This window comes from Hemitrygon akajei, chromosome 17, assembly GCF_048418815.1.
Source record: "Hemitrygon akajei chromosome 17, sHemAka1.3, whole genome shotgun sequence".
NCBI classification, from domain to species: domain Eukaryota; kingdom Metazoa; phylum Chordata; class Chondrichthyes; order Myliobatiformes; family Dasyatidae; genus Hemitrygon; species Hemitrygon akajei.
The window spans coordinates 39,233,312-39,257,116 of NC_133140.1; the positions used below are offsets into that span (position 1 = coordinate 39,233,312).

The window sequence follows — 23,805 nt, forward strand, 5'->3', positions numbered from 1 at the left end:
AGATGACAGGGTAAGTTTTTTACGCAGAGAGTGTGTTGAATGGTCTGCCTGCGATGGTCATGGAGGCAGATTTGATAGAGTCTTTTAAGAGACTCCTGCATGAAACTTAGAAAAATAGAGGGCTATGGGTAACCCTCAGTAATTTCCAAGGTAGGGATATGTTCGGCACAGCCTGTATTGTGCTGAAGGGCATGTACTGTGCTCTAGGTTTTCTATGTTTCTATTAAATGTATCTATTGAAATTCATTTTGTAGAATGAGCCAAACCGGTGTCCAATTCCATTTTAGTTAATTTGCCATTCACTTCTGGTGTGGGCCATAATATTTGTCTGTCTTGTTTCATTCTCATCATCAGAGTTTTCATAAACAGCATGCAAATTCGTGCTCTTTGTGAAATTGAAACTTGATGTTTTAGCTTTTTCTCTTCCCTGAGCAGTCCATATATTTTTGTCTGCCTGACATACTCCTTTTAAGTATCCCACTTTGTTGCATTTTCTACAAGTTTTGCCTTTAAATCTGCATTGGCCTAGTGTATGAGCCCCTGCCGCAACAGTAACACAATTTGTTTGGCCTGGCCAGTTTCTGTTTAGCCACTGCAATTTTATTCACACTCACTTTCATTCCTGACTGCAACTCAATTATGTCTCTGCCTGTGGTTTCCATTAAAACAGTGATTTCAACTGCTGTTTTAAATGTCAGTTGTGCTTCAGTTAGGAGCTGTTTTTAATGCTTTCTTTTAAGATTCCACAAATTAATGACCTCTCAGTGCATCATTAAGCCCATTGCTGAAATAACAGTGCTCACACAGTCTTGTCAATTCAGCCAGATAAGCTGAAATGAACTATCTAGCCTTTTGAGTCCACTTAGGAAATGTAAAACATTCTACAATCAACAATAGTTCCAATTCTAAATGTTCCTGCATTACATTCACAATATCAACAAAGTTCATTTCAGCTGGTTTGGTTGGAGCAGTTAAACTTCTAAGCAAATAGTTTTTTTCCCACTTGTGGCACTCAGTATCTCTGGTACTTGCTTTTCATTGGCTATTTCATTTACATGGAAATACTGCTCAACTCATTCATCTTCCATCCATCTACTAAATCCTGCTCATAGCTCCAAATGTTACTGGGAAACAGGTTCACAGGTTTGGTAAGTGAGACGGAAGGCACTGATTACAAGTACATTAACCATTTATTTACAGACAAATAGTAAAGCAATTGACGAAACATCTAAGTCAAACAAATAATCGTCTAAGCCACGTTAAGTTACAAAAGCTATGACACTCATCATTCAGTAACACTTCAAACTTCAGATACTTCATTAAGTATCTCCAAGTTACACAACTACAAAAGTAAACATTCAAGAAACAGAAACTTAGCTAATTGTGTGTGCCCCCCCCCCCCCACCCCCCGTATCTCTAGCAAACTTTCCCAATGGTTCCTCTATGTGAAGATGAGCCCCTGGAGACAAAGGAAGGAGAGTGAGTCTCTGACACATGCTATTCTTATACCCTTGAGGTACCTGGAAATGGAAATCGGTGCCAAGGCCTGCAAGGCAAAAGAGTTGCTGTATCCCTCAAATAGGTCAACAAACTATGGCATGGCTGAAGCACCTGTCGACTGGCAAGTAAATTAACCCTGCACATGATATCCTCTTGGATTTGTTTTAAAACTATCTGATCGCCACTGTTATGTTTTGTAACTTTAAAAACTAATGGAAAGAAAAACATGGGAGCCTGGGAAAACAAGTTTACTTTGTTTTTCCCTTACTGAGACACTCAAATATGATGTGATGGTGTAATGAATATGCTATTTACGTACTTCTTACGTGGATAATGTATATGGATGATGTAAACACACAAAGAATGCTAAACCAAACAATATATTTACAATATTCCTCGAATATTGCTGAAATATTATATGCACAACAGGTTGCTAACTAGATAAGCTTTAAGAGAATGTTGTTGGAGTAAAAGGGTGGCCTGGGTAAATGTAGAGTTTTTGATTAAAACCCATTTCTGTATTCAGAGAATATGTTCAATGCAGTTCTCCTGTGCAATTTCACAGAAGTTATCTTCAGTTTGTTCGGCAACATTTGAAGTCTTGTCCAACAATCTCCGCTCACTAGCACGTGAAGCACACTGAAGTGCATTTAACAAATTTGTGTGCTGCGAAGTATGCACCACAAGCAGTTTCCTCTCAATGCCAGAATGGCCAAGTTGGAATATGAAATCTCCAAAAATACCCGCAAATAGTATCAGTTCTTGGCAATGATTAGATCACCATCTTACACCTGAAGTGATGCAAAAAGAGGCCATTCATTATTTCTCTATTCTTTTTGCCATTAACCTACCTACAGATTTTTGGGATGTGAGAAGAAACTGGGGTGCCTGGAAGAAACTTACAAGATCACAGAGAGAATGTGAAGGTTCTGCATGTAAAGCTCTCAAGGTTAGGATCAAATCTGGGTCCCAGGAGCAATGAGGCAGCAGCACCACTATCATATCAGCCGGCATAATAGAGTGGCACCTTTCACAGAAAGTGCATGAAAATCTCTGGGAGAACATACTGACCAGAGGAAATGCAACAGTGGAAACAGATGAAATATCAAAGGTAGTTGGGGAAAGCTGATCTTCTTCAGCTCCACAATCATCAGTCAAAAAATTTATCAGCTTAAAATAGTCAGTGAGAAAGAAGAGAAATGCTAAGACATTTTACAGTGTGGATGGCCACATTTCAGCTGGTGATCATCCTTCTGTTGTGACTTAAGTAAATACGCATCCCAAACAGTTTAAGAAGCAAATGTATGAAGAAGTACAGTGCACTAACAAACATCTGGTAAAGGCATAATGGAATAACTGACTTCCAGATTTTATATAATCTATTATTTATGCTTTGATGCACTGGTTGCACAATGAGTGCATTTGCATGCAGTGAATCATCAAAGTGTTATTAATTTATTTAATAAACTTACAGTAGATTCACAAATAATGAATTAAAGCTCCAAATGTTGGAAGTAGAAACAGCAAATGCTGGAAACACTGAGCAGCATCTGTGGAGAGGAAAACAGAGATGATGCTCTCTCAGTAGAACTGAAAAGGAATTAATCCTTACTTAAATTGTAGATTGGAAAGAACAAAAGGGAATTCTGTTGTGTGGAGGGAAAAAAAGCAAGGGAAGTTCTAAGGAAAGAGATACAGTGTGTGTCAGAGATATTCGCTACTGGAAAAACTCAGATCTGATGAAGGGTCTCCGAACTGAAGCTTTAATTGTTTCTCTTTCCCAAAACGCTTCCTGACCTGCCGAGTGCTTACGGCACTTTCTGTTTTTACTTCACAGCAGTTGTTTTGATTCTCAGTCTTGTTAGCTGCATCTTGGTTCATTGACTCTTATCATTGTAAGGCACACCGGTGATTGATTTTCATATCCTTATACAATCAGTAGTAGGATACCATTGTTTTCAGTTCCCTTGAAGGAATTCTGGCCCACACCTGATTTGTACGTATTTATGGTTAAACTACATCAGGTGCATTTGATAATACTTCCACTTTTTATAGTGCTCAAACACTTTACAGGCATCCAAATGTTATATTTTCCTCAGTCCTGTAATCATATAGAGCCATGGAGCCATACAACATGAAAACAAGCCCTTCAGCCCAACTGGTTTATGTCAACTAAGATTTCCATTTAAGCTAGTTCTATTTGCCCAAGTTTGGCCCATATCTCTGCTAAGCTAGTTGTGTCATTGGACTGGTCAGCTGCCTTGGTCAGGTTGGCAGAAGTTCTCCACAATTACACAGCTATTGTGCAATGCTAATTCATTCTTGAAAATTATATTGATGAGTGTTTTTAATTCCAATAGTTCTATACTTTGTCATTTCAAATACTTGATAAAACAGTTCTCTTAAGAAAATAACACTGAGTCTTTAGGGAAATATTTAGAAAGGTAACAATTGTAAATTAGGTTTCTAAACATTTTTTGACAAAGATAATGGCATTATAAAGGAGGTGTGAATAATTTTTCAGGATGCATTTAATGTGACAATATTTTTCTGTTCTATCAAATGAATTATGTGATTGAGTAAGTTGCAGCTCTGACAAATATTTGGTACCTTGGGCAACTCTGAAAACTTGATGCCTTCCAACATTCTTTGTTCTTTGTGGGTGATTGATAACGTTTGTGTGAGCGTGTTCAACGGTATTCAATATACATGATACAATTGCTGCGTATGTTTCAGACATATGATTTCCTTCAAGTGGGTGCATAATGTACCAAAGTAATTTTGTACCGATTTGCAGACTTGCATGCACTTTCTCCAGCCAATCCCTGCTCTTCTTGCAGGCCAAATGCAAAATGGAAGAGTAGCAACTCATATTCTGCCTGTGTTATCTACAACCCAACAGCACTGAAATTCTCCAGCCTCAGGTGAACTACTTCCCACTCTGTTTCTTTTTGTTTTTTTTTCTCTCAGGCCCACCCACACACTGGCTTTCTTGCAACTTCCTCACTGTACCCCGCCCCCAGGCTCCATCTGTCAGTCAGGTCCCTCCTCTCATGAATCCACCTATAGTTTGCCAGCTCTTGCCTACCCCTCTCCTTCACCTCTTTACATTGGCTATCTACCTAGCACACTTTCAATCCCATCATCTGAAACGTTTGATGTCTATCTTTCTCCCCAGAAGCTGATTGACCAGATGGGTTTCTCCATCTCCAGCATCAGGTTTTTTAAAAAAATATAGGAACAGACAGATCCAAGTTAGTTTTCAATAGAAAGGATGATGCAGGAGAGATTTCTGAAAAGTCAATGCACAATTCTAGATTATTCCTCTTTTAAACTATTTATTCATTTTTGTGACTGATGGTAATGTTTCACAATGCACTGTTGCTGCAGACAGTTCATTTCATACCATACTTCAGTGACAATAAATCAAATTCTGATCTATCCAACCTTCATAAACTGCTTCATAAATTTATGCTAATTTATGTGTGCCAGATAATTAGGATGCATTATCAATGGAGGGGGGGGGGGATCGAAACACTAGAAAAACTGCAGATGCTGGAAATCCAAGCAACACCCACAAAATGCTGGAGGAATTCAGGAGGCCAGGCAGCATCTGTGGAAAAAGTAAACTGTCAACGTTTCATCCGATGAGGGATCTCTGACCGAAACACCGACTTTACTCTTTCCCACAGATGCTGGATGGCCTGCTGAGTTCCTCCAGCATTTTGTGTCTGTTGCTTGGACAAATAAAAACTGCGTTGTTAGAAACATAGAACACCTACAGCACAATACAGGCCCTTCGGCCCACAATGCTGTGCCGAACATGTACTTGCTTTAGAAATTACCTAGGGTTACCCATAGCCCTTTATTTTTTCTAAGCTCCATGTACCTATCCAGCAGTCTCTTAAAAGACCCTATCGTTTCCACTTTGCTGGCAGCCCATTCCACACACTCACCACTCTCTACGTAAAAAAACTTACCCCTGACATCGCCTCTGTACCCACTCCCTAGCACCTTTTGTTATCCTACAGTGGCAACCTAACTTTGCTTTCGAAGATAAATTGATTATTTAAGCAAATAATTGGTTTACGCTTTCACATTCAAATTCTTTCCGAAAGGTATCTTGCCGCCTTCATCTACCCTACCGCCCACAACTTCCTTCGACTCTAACTCTTGCACTGATAAACGCTCAGCACGTTCCCGGAACACTAGCCGCTCTTAGGCGATTGTTGCGGTCAGGCAATTGGATTGTGGGAGGTCTCTCCCTCCGGCAGGTCCTTGGCTGGGGTTTGGAGATACTGACCGAGTCGGCGGGGCTCGGCGGAAGGAGAGGTAGAGTCCCCGGAGAGTCTCGGGCCGAAGGTAGCGGAGACTCGGAGTTGCAGAGGACTAGGTTAATGGCACAGGTACGTGAGGCAGTTTGGGCTACACCCCATTCCTGCCGGCCGGGGTCCCGAGTTCGTGGGAGGACTTTCAATCTGTCCGATGGAAGTTGGGAAGTGCCTCGGATCAGCGTTGCCTTGATCCCTCGTCGCCGTGTTAGCGCAAACTGTTCTTAACTTCGGAGCAAAACTAGTGATGATGCCGACTGTAAAGTCCGGTGCAAACTGTGACAATTCACTGCCACTCTTGCCTCCCAGCCAGAAGGCAGTGACTTTTCAAGACATACTCCGCAGACAGCAGCACGAAATCTAGGCTGTCACTCCCGGCTAGTCCTGGTTCAATCGGACTTCACCGTCCTTTGAAAGAAACCTTAAAAACTAAGCCCTACTTGCGGTCTCTGGCAGACCCGAAACAATCCCCTGACCATGTTTCAAATAGAGAAAACGTGTAAGGTGTTACAGCATCCCCAACCTGTCAGTTATTACCTCACTATTGACTCCGGTGTAGGGTGAATTTGTTACAAATTATGTGCCCACTGTTTCAATTGCAACAGCGGCTGCACTTAAAATAACCCCGGTTGCTATAAGAGCTGAACATGTACAAAGCGCGTCTTTCACTTTTTAAGTTTTTTCGTGTGGAAGCGGACTTCTCAGAGGTAGTTCAGAGAAGTTCTGGTGGAATTTCAGCATGTTGCCATCTATTCTTTAGATGCATTATTTTGTGAAACACGGTCAGTCTCACTGAAGGAGCGAGCCATATTATTTTACACTTGTTTTTGCCTTCGTTTTAACAGACAACTTGGATTTAAAGAGGTAGTGCCAAGATAAGGGACTTCCATCAACACCATGGCTTTCTGGACATTATTTCATCCAAATTTATGTCTACTTTTGCTACTGTCCACCAGACCAGTGTCCACAACAGAGAGGTCAGAAAAGGAACGTGTGAAAGAAATAATGAGAGCAGCACCACTGATTGATGGGTATGTTGTCCATTGCACCTAACCTCCTTTGCCAATGTTCTGACTAGACCTCTGTTAATATTCAGAGGTGAAAGGTGAAAAAAAAATTGGAAAGGCGCTGTGCAAAGGGATTGAACTAGGAGAATACACCCTCAGAGTTAAGGACCAGCATCTTCCTGTGAGGGTGAAAGACAAAGATGACAAGGAATTTTGTAAATTTAGTCAAATAGAAAAAGGAAGTACATGAAATATTCAAGAAGCTGAACAGGAACAGGGCCCCTCATGAATGTATGAAAAGGGAGGAAAGAACAAGGAATTAGCATGGTTAAAAAGAATCATGAAAATGCCAGTGTTAAGTAGAATGAAGGGGCATCCCAAAGCATTTAATATATGTAGCCAAAGCATTTAATATATGTAGCGAAAGCAAGGGGTTAGGTCCACTCAAGTATTAAGAATGGAATTTATGCCTGGAGCCAGAGGGGGAAGAATTTGCATTTGTATCTGCCAAAGAGTGTGTAATAATTCACAGTGGATTCTGGATAATTGGGACTGAATGGAACCAGTACATTTTGGCCTAACTAAGCAGCTGCCCCAATTTTCAAAAGTTTAAAAGGATATAAAAAAAGCAGACTACCAGTTAACTGATTAACAAATTATGTATTTTAATGAAATTCAGGACAAATTAGAACACTACCACAATGACTACAGTATTAGTACGTATTCTTGATAGTTATTGACAGAGGAATTCATCCAGTGGGCGCAATGGACAAAATCAGCGCAGACACCTAGTGCAGATAATGGACTAAGATGAGAAAATCTGCAGATGCCGGAAATCCAAGCAACCCACACACAATGCTGGAGGAACTCAGCAGGCTAGGCAGCATCTATGGAAAAGAGTACAGTCGATGTTTCGGACAGAGTCCCTTCATCAGGACTGGAAAAAAAAGATGAGAAGTTAGAGCAAGAAGGTAGGGGTTGCTCAAACTTATCTTTCTTTCCAGTCCTGATGAAGGGTTTCGGCATGAAACTTTGACTGTTTATTCTATTCCATTAACGTTGCCTGGCCTGCTGAGTTCCTCCAGCATTTTGTGTGTGCTGCAGATAATGGACTGCCTTCATACAATGCTGTGAATGATTTCATCCTCCAAATCTTCATTTTAACATGCAAGATGATTATTTGTAACTCCAAACTCTTTTGTAGTTTCTAACTTGTTGAAGGAGTGAAATCATTTAATTTTCACTCCTGGCCGTTTCTGACCTCTCCAAGCCTCAGTGTTTGAAACCGCAGTGAGCTAACAGTTTGAAATTGTCTTGCTGCTAATTTCTCACCAACTATCAGTGACAAAAATCACTGCTTTTTGAATACAAGCACACACAACTGACAATATTTTAAAATGACATAGATAGAATCTAGGGGCTGCAAAGTGCACGTGACTGATGCTAGTTAGAACCTTCTCGGCAACCTGTTCCTGCCCAGTTAAGTGACATTGTGTCCCAAATAGATGAAGGTAATCCCTGCAGTTTTCTTGATTAGTTTTTGTTCTTTAAGATTTGTCCCAAATAAGCAACTGCCCTGATTAACCAATGGCCCAATTAACCAGAATCCACTGTGTTTATTTATTTATTTAGAGATAGCGAGCAGAACAGGCCCTTCTAGGCCAATGTGCCGCACTGCCCAGCAACCCCAGCCTAATCAGAGGACTATTTACAATGGCCAGTTAATCTACTAACTGATATGTCATTGAACTATGGGAGGGAACCATGCAGTCACAGAGAGGATATACAGACTCATTACAGATGGCTCCGAGCTGCAATGCCCCAAACTACGATAGTGTTGTGCTAACCACTATGCTACTGTGATACCTTAAAAGACTAGAACAATGATAAGATCGGGGGATGTAGATGATCTATGTTCTAGGGTATGTTGATACTAAGAAGGAGGAGGTGTTTGGGGCTCATAGAAATAACCAATAAGGTGTAAATGGAGCAGCCATTGTAGGAGTGGACAGTTAGAGTGGTCAGTCTTTGGCTCAACAGGCTTAAGCGAGAACAGGTGGAGACTCTAAGTATTTATCTTTGTCTTATAGTACATAGCCAGTATGGTGAAGGTGGGTCTAGAGTTAATGGTGTGAGATGTGGTAACTTTAGGAGTCCTCCAGTTTTCCTGAAAACTACATTTGTATGAAGTGCTCCTTAGAGACCGTGGTAAGGAACTGTATGACCTCTGGCTCATATGGGAGAATGAGAAAGTGAGTAGGAGCTACAGGGAGGTCGTCACCCCTAAGTTACAGGAGGCTTGTTCTGAGATTACAGGCGGGAAAAGGAAAGGGAGTAGGTAGCCAGTGCAGAATACTGTTGTGTCATTCCCCTCAATAGTAAGTATTTCACTTTGGATACTGTTGGGGGAAGACAACCTACTGCAGGAAGCCACGGCGGCCGGGTCATGAGTCTGAGTCTGTGGCTCAGAAAGGGAGGGGGGAGAAGAGGAGTACAGTGGTGATCAGGGATTCCATATAGTTAGACGAGTAGATAGGAGATTATGTGGAACCAGGCGAGAACAGCGAAAGTTAATGGATGAGATCGCCATCTGTATAATATCACAGAGATAAAATAAAATATCGTTTAAGAAATAATTGATTGCCATAACAAGAGTTGATGGTGACAAAATAGTGGCAATTAATGTGGTTAAGCTAGAATCAAGGTGATTAAAATACCCAAGGTGGCACTTCAAATGTGCTGACTATCATTTGTTATTGTCCATAGCCACAATGATTTAGCACTCCAGCTAAGAAAGTACTTTAACAACAACCTGACTGCAGTTGATCTGAATACTCTGAACAAGACCCGAACAAACATTAACAAATTGAAAGAAGGAAATGTGGGAGCTCAGGTATGTTTTCTCAGTTTTCTTTCCCGCTGTTCCTTTTCCCGTTGCTTCCTCCAAGAGTAGCCTGGCAGACTTTTCTGCAAATTAATGGAAGAATTTATTTATTTATGGGGCTACAGCGCAGTATAGGCCTGTCTAGCCCTTTGAGTCGCGCCGCCCAGCGAACTCTGATTTAATCCTAGCCTAATCACAGGACAATTTACAATAACCAATGAACCTACCAATTGGTACGTCTTTGGACTGTGGGAGGAAACCAGAGCACCCAGAGGAAACCCACACAGTCACTGGGAGAACATACAAACTCCTTACAGACAGCTGTGGGATTTGAACCCTGGTTACCGGTACAGTCGGCCCTCCTTATCTGCGGATTCCGCATGCGCGGATTCAACCAACCACGGATCGGAAAAACCCGGAAGTTCTCTCTCCAGCGCTCGTTGCTTGAGCATGTACAGACTATTTTTTCTTGTCATTATTCCCTAAACAATACAGTATAACAACTATTTACATAGCATTTATATTGTATTAGGTATTACAAGTAATCTAGAAATGACTTAAAAGTACAGGCAGTCCCTGGGTTATGAATGAGTTCCATTCCTGAGTCCGTCTTTAAGTCGGATTTGAAGTCGGAACCGGTACACCGGATATTATTTAGCGTCAGTTAGTCAAAAGTTTTTCTTAGTATATAGTACATATTTTACCTTTCTATGCATATAAAACACTTAAGAAACATACGTATTTCAATAATTTAACCACTGCGTTGCTTAGTAATAATTGTAGCTTTCATCGGGGCAGGGCCTTTCACATTCTCCATTAAAATTGTTCGAATTGTTGACTGACTGTAGCCTAATGCTTTTCCAATGACCGATGACGTTTCACCTCTTTCCAATCGCTTTATTACTTCCACCTTACTTTCAATTGTGATCGTGATTATTTTTGTGAACAGAAACACTGCGGACTCAGAGCTGTGCCGCCAGGTCCTAATGTCCACCACACGGCGACATGTTAAATAAAGTCCGGGGTTCCGCTGGGTCCTAAAGACTCCTGCACTGATACATGTTAAATAAGGGACTTGAGCATCCGCGAATTTTGGTATCTGCGGGGGGTCCCGGAGCCAATCCCTCGCGGATAAGGAGGGCCGACTGTACTGTAATGTGTTGTGCTAATACACTACCATGCCGCTCCAGTTGAAATGACCAGGAAAGTATAGTGAATATTCACAATAAATGTTACCTCGATCATTTTGAAATGAGAAGGTGCTTTGGTTTGATATGATAGCTTACAGCTATGGGTTGATTAAAATGAACACAATCCTGGCACAATGTACGGTGGATTCTGTTTAACGGGGCCATTGGTTAATTGGGATAGATGCTTATTTGGGACAACTCCTAAAGAGCAAAAACTAATTTAGAAAATAGCCGGCATTCCCTTTGTTTACTTGAATCACCATGCTGTTTAGTTGGGGCAAGAGACTGTTATCGATCAGATTCTAACTAGCATTAGTCATATGCACTTACGTGACTGTTAGGCACAACACTGCTTGCTACTCTGTGTTAGAGTGACCAGTTTTTAAATAGCGTCGCTTGTATGTGCTTGTGTTCAAACAGCAGAGATTTTTGTTAATGATAGTTGACGAGTAATAAGCAGTAAGACAATTCAGAATTTTTTGCTCACTGCAGTGTCAAACATTCAGGCTTGGAGATACCAGAAACAGCCAAGAGTGAAAATGAAACAATTTCACTAGATCAACAAGTTAGGCACTATGAAGGTATTGTCAATCTTCTTGAATATTACAATGGAAATGAAGATTTGGAGGATGCAGTCATTAAAAGCATTGTATGAAGGCAGCCCATTATCTGCACTAGGTGTCTGTGCTTATTTTGTTCATTTACAGTCAGTAGGAAGAACACGGCAGCATGCACTGGATTAATTCTTCCATCTCTGACTACTAGGAACTAATACACAGTTCTATAGTACTGTAGTAGATGTGGCAGTGTTCTAATTTGTTCTGTATTTCATTTAAATATATCATTTGTTACCCATTTAAAAGGTAGTGTATCTGTTTTATACCTTGCTAACTATTTTCACAAAACTTCAGCTCATTGGGGTAGTTGCTTCATTGGGCCAAAATGTACCGGTCCCGATGTGTTCCTATTAACTGGAATCCACTGTATTGAGTTTGGAGTGTAAGCATATGGACAAAGGTGAAGAAGAACTTGATATTCATACTTCATGAATGATTTTTTTATGTTTGGGTAAAAGGAATGTCATGGGAATTATAGCAACACCCAATTTCTCTGCCATTTGAAAATGGGCCTTTTTGTTAACCTACAGAATGAGTACAGGCAGTATGATCCATTGCCCACAGCTCTGTAGCATGGTAACAATAGTAAGTTTGAACTGCTTAAAGCTAGCTGCACTTCCCAATTGACCTTCATGGAAAATTAATTGACCCTGGAATCATTTTATTACAAGGGATCGACGACAGGGGAGGGCATATCATCGTGATTTAGAAATATATTGTTAGTCATTCAATGTGATTGGTTCTAAATCCTCTAACTCCCTACCAACAGTACTGTTGGAGGGCTTTTGCTCGAAAGACTGGTGCTGACTGTGAGACTGTGTTGCTTCCAGGGATTCTACTCGAGGGCTGTCTTCCATCATCCAGTTGTTGCAGGACTCCAGTGCGGCCTCAGTCGTGAAGCAATGTTTCAGCATGCCTGTGATCGACAGTAACTTAATAGTGTGATTCTCCCTGAAAGACTGATGCCTACTTGAGTGCAAGTTGTTATGAGATAGCTCTTGCCATTTGGTTTGCCAGAGTGACAAGATGGCAACTGGATGTTGAGGAAGTAAGTTCCTCGGTTCCAATATGGACCAGAATTGACATGTTGTATGCCTGCTGTGGGGGAAACCTGTAGACATGGCAAGCTCACACATGAATCTGCCTGCTTGTCCCTTTGCAATGGGGAAGGAAGTATTGACTCCTCTTTGAACAGAAGAAATAAATAGCCCTCCTCCTGTAACAGTGGGCTGCAAGTTGTGAGATGTTGCAAACACCTCTAGCCACAGTCTATAAGAAGCCTGGTATACAAAAGCTGGTTTTTTGAGAGCCATGGGGAATGTTGTCCTTGCTCTGCTTGGAGGTTATAATTTGATCACAGCAGTTGGCAATTTTCACTGAATATTTCCGCATTGAATTACCGGCATACTTTTCCTCGTCAAGGGTGAGGCAGCAGAAGCGATCTCAGAACTTTCTGTGGATGTAGACTCTGACTGAGAGACCTCTTCTTCCCACCTCTCTTCCTTCTCCCCTCCTCTCTTCCTTCTCCCCTCTTCCTCTGCCTTTCAGCAAATTCTCCCTGCATGCATGTTAATCATTTTTATTTCTCCAGAGATGCTATTCCCCCAAGGAAGGTAGCCACTATTACCCCCATCTGGAAACAGTACATTGGACCAGACACTATGATGTTCAGGAAAAGTCCTGTATGCTGCTGACAGCTTTTGCAGCTGACAGCTGTATGCTTTTGCATTTATGACAGTAATTTAGGTAGAGTTGAACTCAAAAAGAACCGAGCTGACAGCAAATGATCGTTATCTGCCAGGTGATGTGAAATATGATCAGAAGCATACCTTCTCAGTTAGCTCACATTGCAAACACTGCTGGATTTCCTTGCATGCATTAATGCCCTGAGCAATATAATATTTAGCATGATTTACCCGACAAGTGTTCATGAGCTGTGAAGGTGCAAATGATTACTATTTTTTTGACAATTTATAAAGAAACTGAACACAGTAAGTCTTTCAGCATATTTTTGTTTTTAAGTCATCACTTTAAATTCAGTTATTCATAGGCAAAGGTCTGGACACCATTTATAAAAATCCTTAATTTTTATGTCGTACCCATGTTCAGCAGCACAAAGTTTCCCATCCTTAAATACACTATGAAATGCATCTTGAAAGGAATTAGAAGTTTATTAAGTTATGCTGCCTCTTTGTACTGACTCTTGGGATTTTTTTTGTATCTGATTATGCGACTGAGTTATTCAATATCTTAAGCTAGCACATCATCAAGCACAGTTTTGGTGTAATTTCCCATCTGATCCCAAAGCAGAAGTTTTATCCAGAAGTAACACACATAAAATGCTGGAGGAACTCAGTAGGCCAGGCAGCATCTATGAGAAAAGTACAGTCGATGTTTCTGACCAAGACCCTTCAGCAGGACTCCAGAAGTGTTTGTTTTTAGTATCCACCTTGAGCTTTACTGAAAGATTTGTAGTGCCTTTGATACGGAAAGGAGAGAGGATGTAGGGGAGAGTTAAAGGTTGCTCCTGACCATATTTCACATCACCTGGCAATCCTATGAGAGTGGGAAAGACCTTGGTGTGGATAGCATGAGACAAAATACCCAGACATATTTAGATGTTTAATCAGCTTATATTCAAGTCAATTATTCATATTAGTCTGAATCACTTGAGGTACTTCATGAATACTTTGCTTCAGTATTCACTACGGAAAAGGATCTTGGTGATTGTAGGGATGACTAGCAGTGGACTGAAAAGTTTAAGAATGTAGATATTAAGAAAGGGGATGTGCTGGAGCTTTTGGAAAGCATCAAATTGGATAAGTCACCGGGACCGGACGGGATGTACCCCTGGCTACCGTTGGAAGCGAGGGAGGAGATTGCTGAGCCTCTGGCAATGATCTTTGCTTCTTCAATGAGGACGAGAGAGGTTCTGGAGGATTGGAGTTTTGCGGATGGTGTTCCCTTATTCAAGAAAGGGAGTAGGGATATCCCAGGGAACTATAGGCCAGTGAGTCTTAAGTGGTTGGTAAATTGATGGAGAAGATCCTGAGAGGCAGGATTTATGAACATTTGGAGAGGCATAATATGATTAGGAATAGTCAGCATGGCTTTTTCAAAGGCAGGTCATTCCTTACGAGCCTGATTGAATGTTTTGAGGATGTGACAAAGCACATTGATGAAGGTAAAGCCGTAGATATAGTGTATATGGATTTTAGCAAAGCGTTTGATAAAGTACCCCATGCAAGGCTTATTGAGAAAATAAGGAGGCATGGGATCCAAGGGGACATTGCTTTGTGGGATCCAGAACTGGCTTGCCCACAGAAGGCAAAGAGTGGTTGTAGATGGGTCATATTCTGCAGGGAGGCCGGTGACCAGTGGTGTGCCTCAGGGATCTGTTCTGGGACCCCTACTCTTTGTGATTTTTATAAATGACCTGGATGAGGAAGTGGAGGGATGGGTTAGTAAATTTGCTGATGACACAAAGGTTGGGGGTTGTTGTGGATAGTGTGGAGGGCTGTCAGAGGTTACAGTGGAACATCGATAGGATGCAGAACTGGACGGAGAAGTGGCAGATGGAGTTCAACCCAGATAAGTGTGAAGTAGTTCATTTTGGTAGGTCAAATATGATGGCAGAATATAGTATTAATAGTAAGACTCTTGGCAGTGTGGAGGATCAGAGGGATCTTGGGGTCCGAGTCCATAGGACACTTAAAGCTGCTATGCAGGTTGACTCTGTGGTTAAGAAGTCATACTGTGCATTGGCCTTCATCAATCCTGGGATTGAGTTTAAGAGCTGAGGGGTAATGTTGCAGCTATATAGGATCCTGGTCAGACCCCACTTGGAGGATTGTGCTCAGCTCTGGTTGCCTCACTATAGGAAGGATGTGGAAGTCATAGAAAGGGTGCAGAGGAGATTTACAAGGATGTTGCCTGGATTGGGAACATGCCTTATGAGAATAGGTTGAGTGAACTCGGCCTTTTCTCCTTGGAGTGACAGAGAATGAGAGGTGACTTGATAGAGGTGTACAAGATAATGAGAGGTATTGATCGTGTGGATAGTCAGAGGCTTTTCCCCAGGGCTGAAATGGCTAGCATGAGAGGGCACAGTTTTAAGGTGCTTGGAAGTAGGTACAGAGGAGATGTCAGAGGTAAGTCTTTTACTCAGAGAGTGATGAGTGCGTGGAATGGGCTGCCGGCGGCGGTGGTGGAGGCGGAAATGATAGGGTCTTTTAAGAGATTCCTGGATGGCTACATGGAGCTTAGAAAAATAGAGGGCTATTGTTAAAGCCTAGGTAGTTCTAAGGTAGGGACATGTTCGGCACAGCTTTGTGGGCCGAAGGGCCGGTATTGTGCTGTAGGTTTTTCTATGTTTCTTCTTTTACAGTGAGCTTTCTTTTGCACACAGTTGAAAAATATGTTCCACTTTTCTGTTGCTTGATAATTGTTAATTCTGAACAGCATTCATGCAGTATATAAAATAATTACAATGCGGCATCCTGTTCCTTTACAGTTGTGGTCTGCATATGTACTATGCTCCTCCCAGAATAAGGATGCAGTTCGCTTAACCCTGGAACAAATTGATGTCATCAAACGGATGTGTAGGAAGTATCCAGAGTTTGAATTGGTCACATCTTCAGGAGGTACCCTTTAGGATCATGTCAACGTGGTTCTTTAACGTTTCTGAATATATGCAAATAATGAAGAGTATCGATGACAGCTTATTCATTTGATTTAATCTAGCCTTGAACAACACTGAAAAGATAGCCTGTCTAATCAGCGTTGAAGGAGGACACTCAATAGACAGCAGTTTGGCAACCTTAAGAATGTTTTATGAACTTGGAGTACGTTCAATGTCCTTGACCCACAATTGTCACACGCCCTGGTAAATATGCAAAATATTTATGGGAAGAGTGATAAGTTTTCTGAGTCTAAAGAATATCAGTGTGAGGATTTGGAGCTGTGCTATTGTAATCCTGTCTCAGAATTGTGCACTCTCAGAATTACATGTGATAGCTTACAGGAGTTGGGAGGTGGAGGTGGAGCAACCTCAACCAAAGATATCTTGATTCATAATGAATGTGAATTCATTTACATTTATTTGAAAGTTTATTTAAATAAATATTACTGTTAGTTTAGCTAGTTTATCATTTTAATGTGGAAGAAAGGGAGCAACTGCCCTGTATCTGGTATAACCCATGAAACAAACTTGGTGATATTAAGTCATGATTAAATTCAACCATGACCAGTAGATAATTAGAGGTAGTTATATAGTCTCCAAAGTTATCACAGTCTTATCCCATTTACTTAAACTGCCTCTATTAATCCATAAAATTTAGCTATCTAATTCTGGAGCCTGGCAACGAATGAACTGTTTATTCTAACTCGTATTCCAAAAATCAATAAAATATTATTGCTTGTTCGGAGGGTGTGTACTGGATGTTCTTCCTGATTAAGAGTGGATTAGTGAAATTAAATATTTGTGTGAAATTTCTCATCAGCATTTAGTGAATTTAGGACTGCAGTCAGATCCCAGCTATGCTGGTTGGTGCCCGAGGTACGGGCAAATGATGAGGATACGTGGAAGCCTGTTACCTCTAAAAGGGGATTGATTTGCTGCCTAATTTACTTTTCACACATTAATGGAAATTAAACAAACCTTGTCCTGTACCTCTACCCAAGGGTCCAATCATTCTTTTTAAGTATAGGTACTTCTCCCCAAAGAAAGTCACCTAGAATCATAAGGTGGTTGTTTTCTCTTGCACTGAGGTTGAAAGTGAATGAAATTTATTACTACCTACTTATGTAATGTGAATTTTGTAGTTTTTTGGCACCAGTGCAAAGATATAAAATCACTTTATAGTAAATTACAATAAATAAATAAATTAGTGCCCCACCCAAAAAAAAATGAAATAGGGAGGTATTTTTCATGGACCTTTCAGAAATCTGATGAAGGAGGCACACTGTCTGCTGGATTGGTACTTGGCTTTGGCCTGAATAAAAATCTTATTTGTACTTCAAAATGGCATCCTGACCATAAAAATAATGTTAATAGAGAAAAAAATTCTGCTGATGTTCCTAAAGGTAAAGACTGACAATTTATTCCAACCTCATAAAATCTCCATACTTAGCGAGATAAATTCCTTTTAATTAACAAATGGTGTTTCATGCATATTGGTAAGTCACTGTATTAAGTGGCTGTGAGGCTGAGTGTAACAGTGACGTAATCTTGCTAGATATGTCACCAAGGCTATGCCAAATATGGACAAATTTGCCAGTTTCTTACATTCTTTTCATTCTGGTTTATAAAGCACAAAACTGATCAGCTCATTAACTGCAAAAACAAATCCTCTCCCACACGCTCCATATTAAAGTTGCCAATCAAACTACTGTGCTACATCTAAACAAAAACAGTGGCTGCTTGAAATCAGAATAGAACCAAAATAAAGAGGACCGATCTTCAATGGTGAAAGCGAAAGAGTTAATGTTTCACGTCAATTAAATTACAACAGACAATGATTATATTTGGGTCAGTAGTTCGACCAACCAGAGCACTAAGCTTTGCATAATCTCTGATACCTCCCTCCTTTTTCTCAATCTCTCTGTCTCCATCTCTGGAGACAAACTGTTAGACATCTTTTATAAACCTACTGTTTCCCACAGTCATCTTGACTGCTGCTCTTCCCACCCTGTCTCCTGTAAAAATGCTGTTCCCTTTTCTCAGTTTCTTCACCTCTGCCATGTCTGTTTTCAGGATGTGGCTTTCCGTTTAAAGAGTGAGGTTTCTTTCCCGCCGCTATTTATGCTGACCTCACCTGCATCTCCTCCATTTTCTGTACATCTGTGCTCAACCTATCTTGCCGCCTCTTAAATAGTGATAGAGTTCCTCTTGTCCTTAACTACTGCCTCATTGGCCTCCACATGCAACACATTATCCTTCACAACTTCTGCCATCTTTAAAGGGACCCTACCACTAAACATCTTTACCTCCCCCCCCCGGTTTTCCATAGGGATCACTCCCTTCACAATTCCCTGGTCCATTTGTCTCTCCTCAGTTGTATCCCTTCCAGCACTTATCCCTGCAGAGTGCTACATCTGCCCAACCACCTCCTCCCTTGCCTTCATTCAGGGCCCCAAACAGTCCTTCTAGATGAGGTACCACTTCACCTCTAAATCTGCTCGGGTCACCTGTTGTGTCTGGTGCTGCGGATGTGGCCTCCTCTGCATTGGCGAGTCCTGTCATGAACTGGGGGACCAGTCCGACGAGCATCTTTGCGCCATCTGCCACAAGGGGGACCTCCCGGTGGCCAAACATTTTAGTTCTGATTCCTATTCCCACATCAACGTGTCAGTCCACTGCCTCCTCTTGTGCCAAGAAGAGACCACCCACAGGGCAGGGGTGTAGCACCTTATATTCTGTCTGACACTCTTCAACTGAATGGCATGAATATCGATTTCTCCTTCCAATTTAAAAAAAACCTGTTGCCTCACCCTTCCCTCTTCTATTCCTGACTCTGACCTTTTACCTCTTCTCTCCTGCCTATCACTCCCTCTGGGTCCCCTCTTCCTTCCCTTTTTCCTTTGGTCTACTCTCCTCTCCTATCAGCTTCCTCCTCCTTCAGCCCTTGACGTATCCCACCCAGCTGGCTTCACCTGTCACCTTCCAGCTAGCCTGGTCATCAACCTCAAATATTACTTCTACACTTTTGGAAGAACACCTGCAAGGGTGACTCTGAGCTTCTAGTTGTCCTATCACTTCAGTTCTCTATAGCATTTCCACACTTTCCTCTTTGCTCATGGTCTCGAACATTACTCCACCAGTGACCAACGCAACTCTTCATCTTCCATCTGGGCACATTGCAGCTCTTAAGCTTTAATGTTGAAGCCACTTCTGTTTTCTTCCTCTCTCCCTCTCTCCACAGATGTCGATGTCAAAGTAAATTTATTATCAAAGTCACCTTGAGATTCATTTTCTTGCAGAATTTACAGGAAGGTAAAGAAATTCAATAGAATTTATGAAAAACTATACATAAAGACTGACAACCAATGTGCAAAATAAGACAAATAGTGCAACTTAAAATAAAAAAAAGTGGTTGTTCTTCTCCCTATCAATTTTCTCTTTTTTTCCCTTTTCCTCATTCTAATTATTGTAATTTTTACCTTGACAAGCTTGGTCTGCACCCTATCACAGAGACCCCTTATCTTCTCTTCACCTTCCTCTGTAAAGAATAAACATGTTTGTTATTTCATTTTTCCATTTCTTATGGAGGATATTTGCCAACTCCTTTACTCTTCCTGGATGCTGTCCAAACCATTGATAGCTTCTAATAATGACTGCCATTTCAATGTAGAGAAATGTCCCATGAGACTTCTCAGAAATACAAGGAGAAAGTGGGAGCCCAGCTTCCAGAGAAGCTTCTATGATGAGTGACTGAGACGTTGGCCAATGAGGTTGATATGCGAAGAGCCAAAGGGGTGAGGGAGTGGGTTTGGATGATAAAGGGGGAAATGTGGGTGTTTATGCACAAATCTAAGAAATTACAGTTTGGCTTAATTGGTTGCAAGAAGCAGAAAGACAACATAGCTGCAAATGTCTCCCTCTTTAACTTCACACAAGATGTCTGCCTCTTTAACTTCACACATATCTGACCATAACCATGGAGGGCATTAAAGATTTTGATGCTTGTTATCTGAAATCTGATCTTAACTCAATGGAACAGTGATTTAGGAATAAATACAATGTGTATTTTCATTGAGAAATCAGAATTAATCTTGGAAATGAAGGTGGAGCTCCCTCTCTTTAGTATGCTTGAAATGCCTTAGAATATATTGTTATGACTTCATGCATGTAATGCTAGATAGACAGATCACCATATTACATAAGTTATTTTAGAAATGTGCAGAAATCTTTCATGGTGTTGACTGTATTTTAGATGTTATCTTTTAGTCTGAATTTAAAGCACAATATTTACTTTTTCAGGGCGAAAAGTGCAGTAATTAGTCGTGCTAACATTTATGACATAAACACGAATTTAACACAGTTTGGTCAGGTAAGATTTATGTTTTGAATAGATGTTCATGTTCTGGCATTCTTGAGCAGAGATGATTTCACTACTATATATTCCCCCCCCTCCCCCGAGTGAGCAGCCCGTGTTAATTCCCGTATCCCCATTTTGTAAGTGTCACAATATATACTGCATTCTGTATCAAGCAGTAATGATGGTATGCCAGAGGGAGGGATTTCCCATTCCTGGCAGTTATAAAACTAGATGGATTACGCTGTGTATATTCTCCAATGCCACGCTCTTGTAAGGAAATCTATACATTAGACACATTTTGGAGAAAGGCAGCCAAATGATGTTGATTACGATGTATCTGAGTTACAGTGAAGCTTTGAATACCCTTGAGGTTGTGTAGTTTGGGGCAGGGGGGAGAAAAGGCCCATGCAGAGATATTATGAGATCCAGTTCTTTGTTTTAGAGCTCTACAGTCAGAGGGTGCTGAATTAATATTAGATTCAAAGTTCAAGATACAAAATTCATTTCCAGTACACAAATGTATAGGAGAATGTAATAATTGTTTCTTTGGATTCAGTGCAGCACAAATAAAACACAATAATTAAAAAATGCAATAAATGTAAATACTTAAGAGAGCTTTACATTGATTGTATGTCCATAAAGAGACACTAGGCACAGGAGTGTCTGTACGTAAAGTGACTGATAGGAAATGATACCGTAGTGGTGGTGTGGAGGGGTGGTCGGTGGGTAGAGGTGCTGGTCAGCTGTACTGCTTGGGGAAAGTAACTGTTTTTGAGTCTGTAGGTCCTGGTGGATGCTACATCATCTCCTCCTGATGGGGTAGGACAAACAGTCCATTGGGGGGGGGGGGGGAATCCTTCGTGATGTTAGTGGCCCTTTTCTAGCATCTTTTTGGCCTTGATGCCTGGTAGGCAGGTGCTGGCAATGCATTGGGCATTTAAAAGAATTATGTTGAAAACATTTATATTTAACCACTGTAAACACAGTGTGATAGTTGTAAACAATGAATTGTAAAGAAATGAACACAGTTGAAGGGGAGAGTGATTGGAATGATCTTTACTCTGATTAAACAGATGGATTGAAATTTATTTAATTCCTATAAGTTTTACATTTGTGTGTTGTCTGTTTTTACTTCAAGTTCTTATGGAAAAACCCCCTTCCCCCTTCTCCAGTCCTTGTACATCTTCCACCCCTCCCCACTTTCCCTCATCTACTCTATCTAACTTCTCAGCTTTTTTTGCCAGTCCTGGTGAAGGGTCTCGGCCCAAAACATCTACTGTTTACTCTTTACACTGATGGTTCTTGTGCTCTGAGTTTGGTTAGTTCTTGTAAGCAAAGTTATCATTCTCAATCAAGAGACACTTAAACTTTAACTTCATTCATCATCGATATAAAATCCTGGACAGCCACTTTGTAATTATACAGAAATACTGTCTGTTTACATTCATTAGCTTTCAGTACATTTGGTTATGAAAACAAGAAACACTCTGATTGGAGCCAAAATATACAAGAACCATCTATCATGATGATGCGCATTAATATTCCAAATCTTTCTGTTGTACTCATTCATAACTCATTCCTTGAATGGCTGAAAATTACACAAACAGTGGACTCAGCATATTAAATCAGCCATTTACTCTGCTTGAAGACTCCCTGCATGGTACAAGGTAAATGTCACAGCTCCTATGTCCATGATGAAGAGAAGCTGGTAGGAGGTGGCCACAGAAAGATTCTCCTGAAGTAACTCCCAGAAGTAAGTACAGATAGATCACCTAGTTAAACACACTTACAAGTGTTCCACCCGAGTGTGTAGCTGGCTCTTGGCAATCATGAGGGTGGTGTTGCTTTTGAACCCTTCTCCTCCCATTAACTGTTCAACACTAGATGTACCATTGTTACTTCATTTCTAATAGATTCTAGAAGTTCCTTTAACTGATGTCAGGCTAACTAATCAATAGTTCCCCATTCTTTTTCTTCTCTCTCTCCCCCCTCTCTCCCCCCTCTCTCCCCCCTCTCTCCCCCCTCTCTCCCCCCTCTCTCCCCCCTCTCTCTCCCCCTCTCTCTCCCCCTCTCTCTCCCCCTCTCTCTCCCCCCACTCTCTCCCCCCACTCTCTCCCCCCACTCTCTCCCCCCACTCTCTCCCCCCACTCTCTCCCCCCACTCTCTCCCCCCACTCTCTCCCCCCTCTCTCTCCCCCCACTCTCTTCCCCTCTCTCTCCCCCCACTCTCTTCCCCTCTCTCTCCCCCCTCTCTTCCCCCCCTCTCTTCCCCCCCTCTCTTCCCCCCCTCTCTCCCCCTCTCTCTCCCCCTCCCTCTCCCCCCTCTCTCTCCCCCTCTCTCTCCCCCTCTCTCTCCCCCTCTCTCTCCCCCTCTCTCTCCCCCTCTCTCTCCCCCCTCTCTCTCCCCCCTCTCTCTCCCCCCTCTCTCTCCCCCCTCTCTCTCCCCCCTCTCTCTCCCCCTCTCTCTCCCCCTCTCTCTCCCCCCTCTCTCTCCCCCCTCTCTTCCCCCCTCTCTCCCCCTCTCTCTCCCCCCCTCTCTCCCGCTCTCTCCCCACCCCCCAATGATTGTTCATTAGTTCAATCAATAGAGATTTAGTTGATGAATTTTCCTATATATTTTACCCTCTTATGTGTAAGTGTCTCTGTAGCAACTTTATTACCCCTTCTTTTTCTTCTATTCCACTTACACCTTGTGTGAAAACGGTGTAACTAGGAAGTAGAGATGCCAGTCCTACTTTTACTGAAGGCTTTCCTTCATCGGTCGATTCTTCACAAGAATTGAGCACCACATTAAAACTGCCATGTTGCAGTGACCAATAATTTCAGTGAAACCGAAGTCTTGCCTCCCCCCACTGATAGCGTAAGCAACCTTTTCCTGAAAACTCTGTAGGTGCTCCGAAGGGTGACGGCTGGTACGTACGATGACCTGAACCACCAGGTCCAATTTCCTGCTTTGGAAGATTGTCCCAGAAAGAGTGGTGTTTACGTGTTCCACTTTGTAAATGCAATCTTCTTGTTTCTTTCCGATTATTCACTATGTAGCACTGAAAGCAGCAAGCCAATATAAATATACGATATTTTATGTTAGTTCTCAGCCAGTATTTGAAGCATGTTGAAATACTTGTAATAAAGTTAGAGATACTGGAATTTAAATGAATTAGAGTTTGATCAAGTTTAATGGTCATTCAACCACACACAGTAATAGAGCCAAACAAAATCGCATTTCTGTGGAGCCAGGG

General features: G+C 41.5%; 1 protein-coding gene across 1 annotated transcript in view; it reads left to right on the plus strand.

Annotated features, from left to right (window-relative positions):
- The first annotated feature begins 5,682 nt into the window (after positions 1–5,682).
- dpep2 (dipeptidase 2) overlaps positions 5,683–23,805 on the plus strand; it is a 43,972-nt gene continuing 25,849 nt past the window's right edge. The window contains exons 1-6 of the mRNA XM_073069961.1: positions 5,683–5,906; positions 6,677–6,862; positions 9,605–9,731; positions 16,043–16,172; positions 16,273–16,414; positions 20,510–20,579. Of these exons, the coding sequence (XP_072926062.1) occupies positions 6,729–6,862; positions 9,605–9,731; positions 16,043–16,172; positions 16,273–16,414; positions 20,510–20,579 (603 nt within the window). The 5' untranslated portion in view covers positions 5,683–5,906; positions 6,677–6,728. The remainder of the gene's footprint in view (positions 5,907–6,676; positions 6,863–9,604; positions 9,732–16,042; positions 16,173–16,272; positions 16,415–20,509; positions 20,580–23,805) is intronic.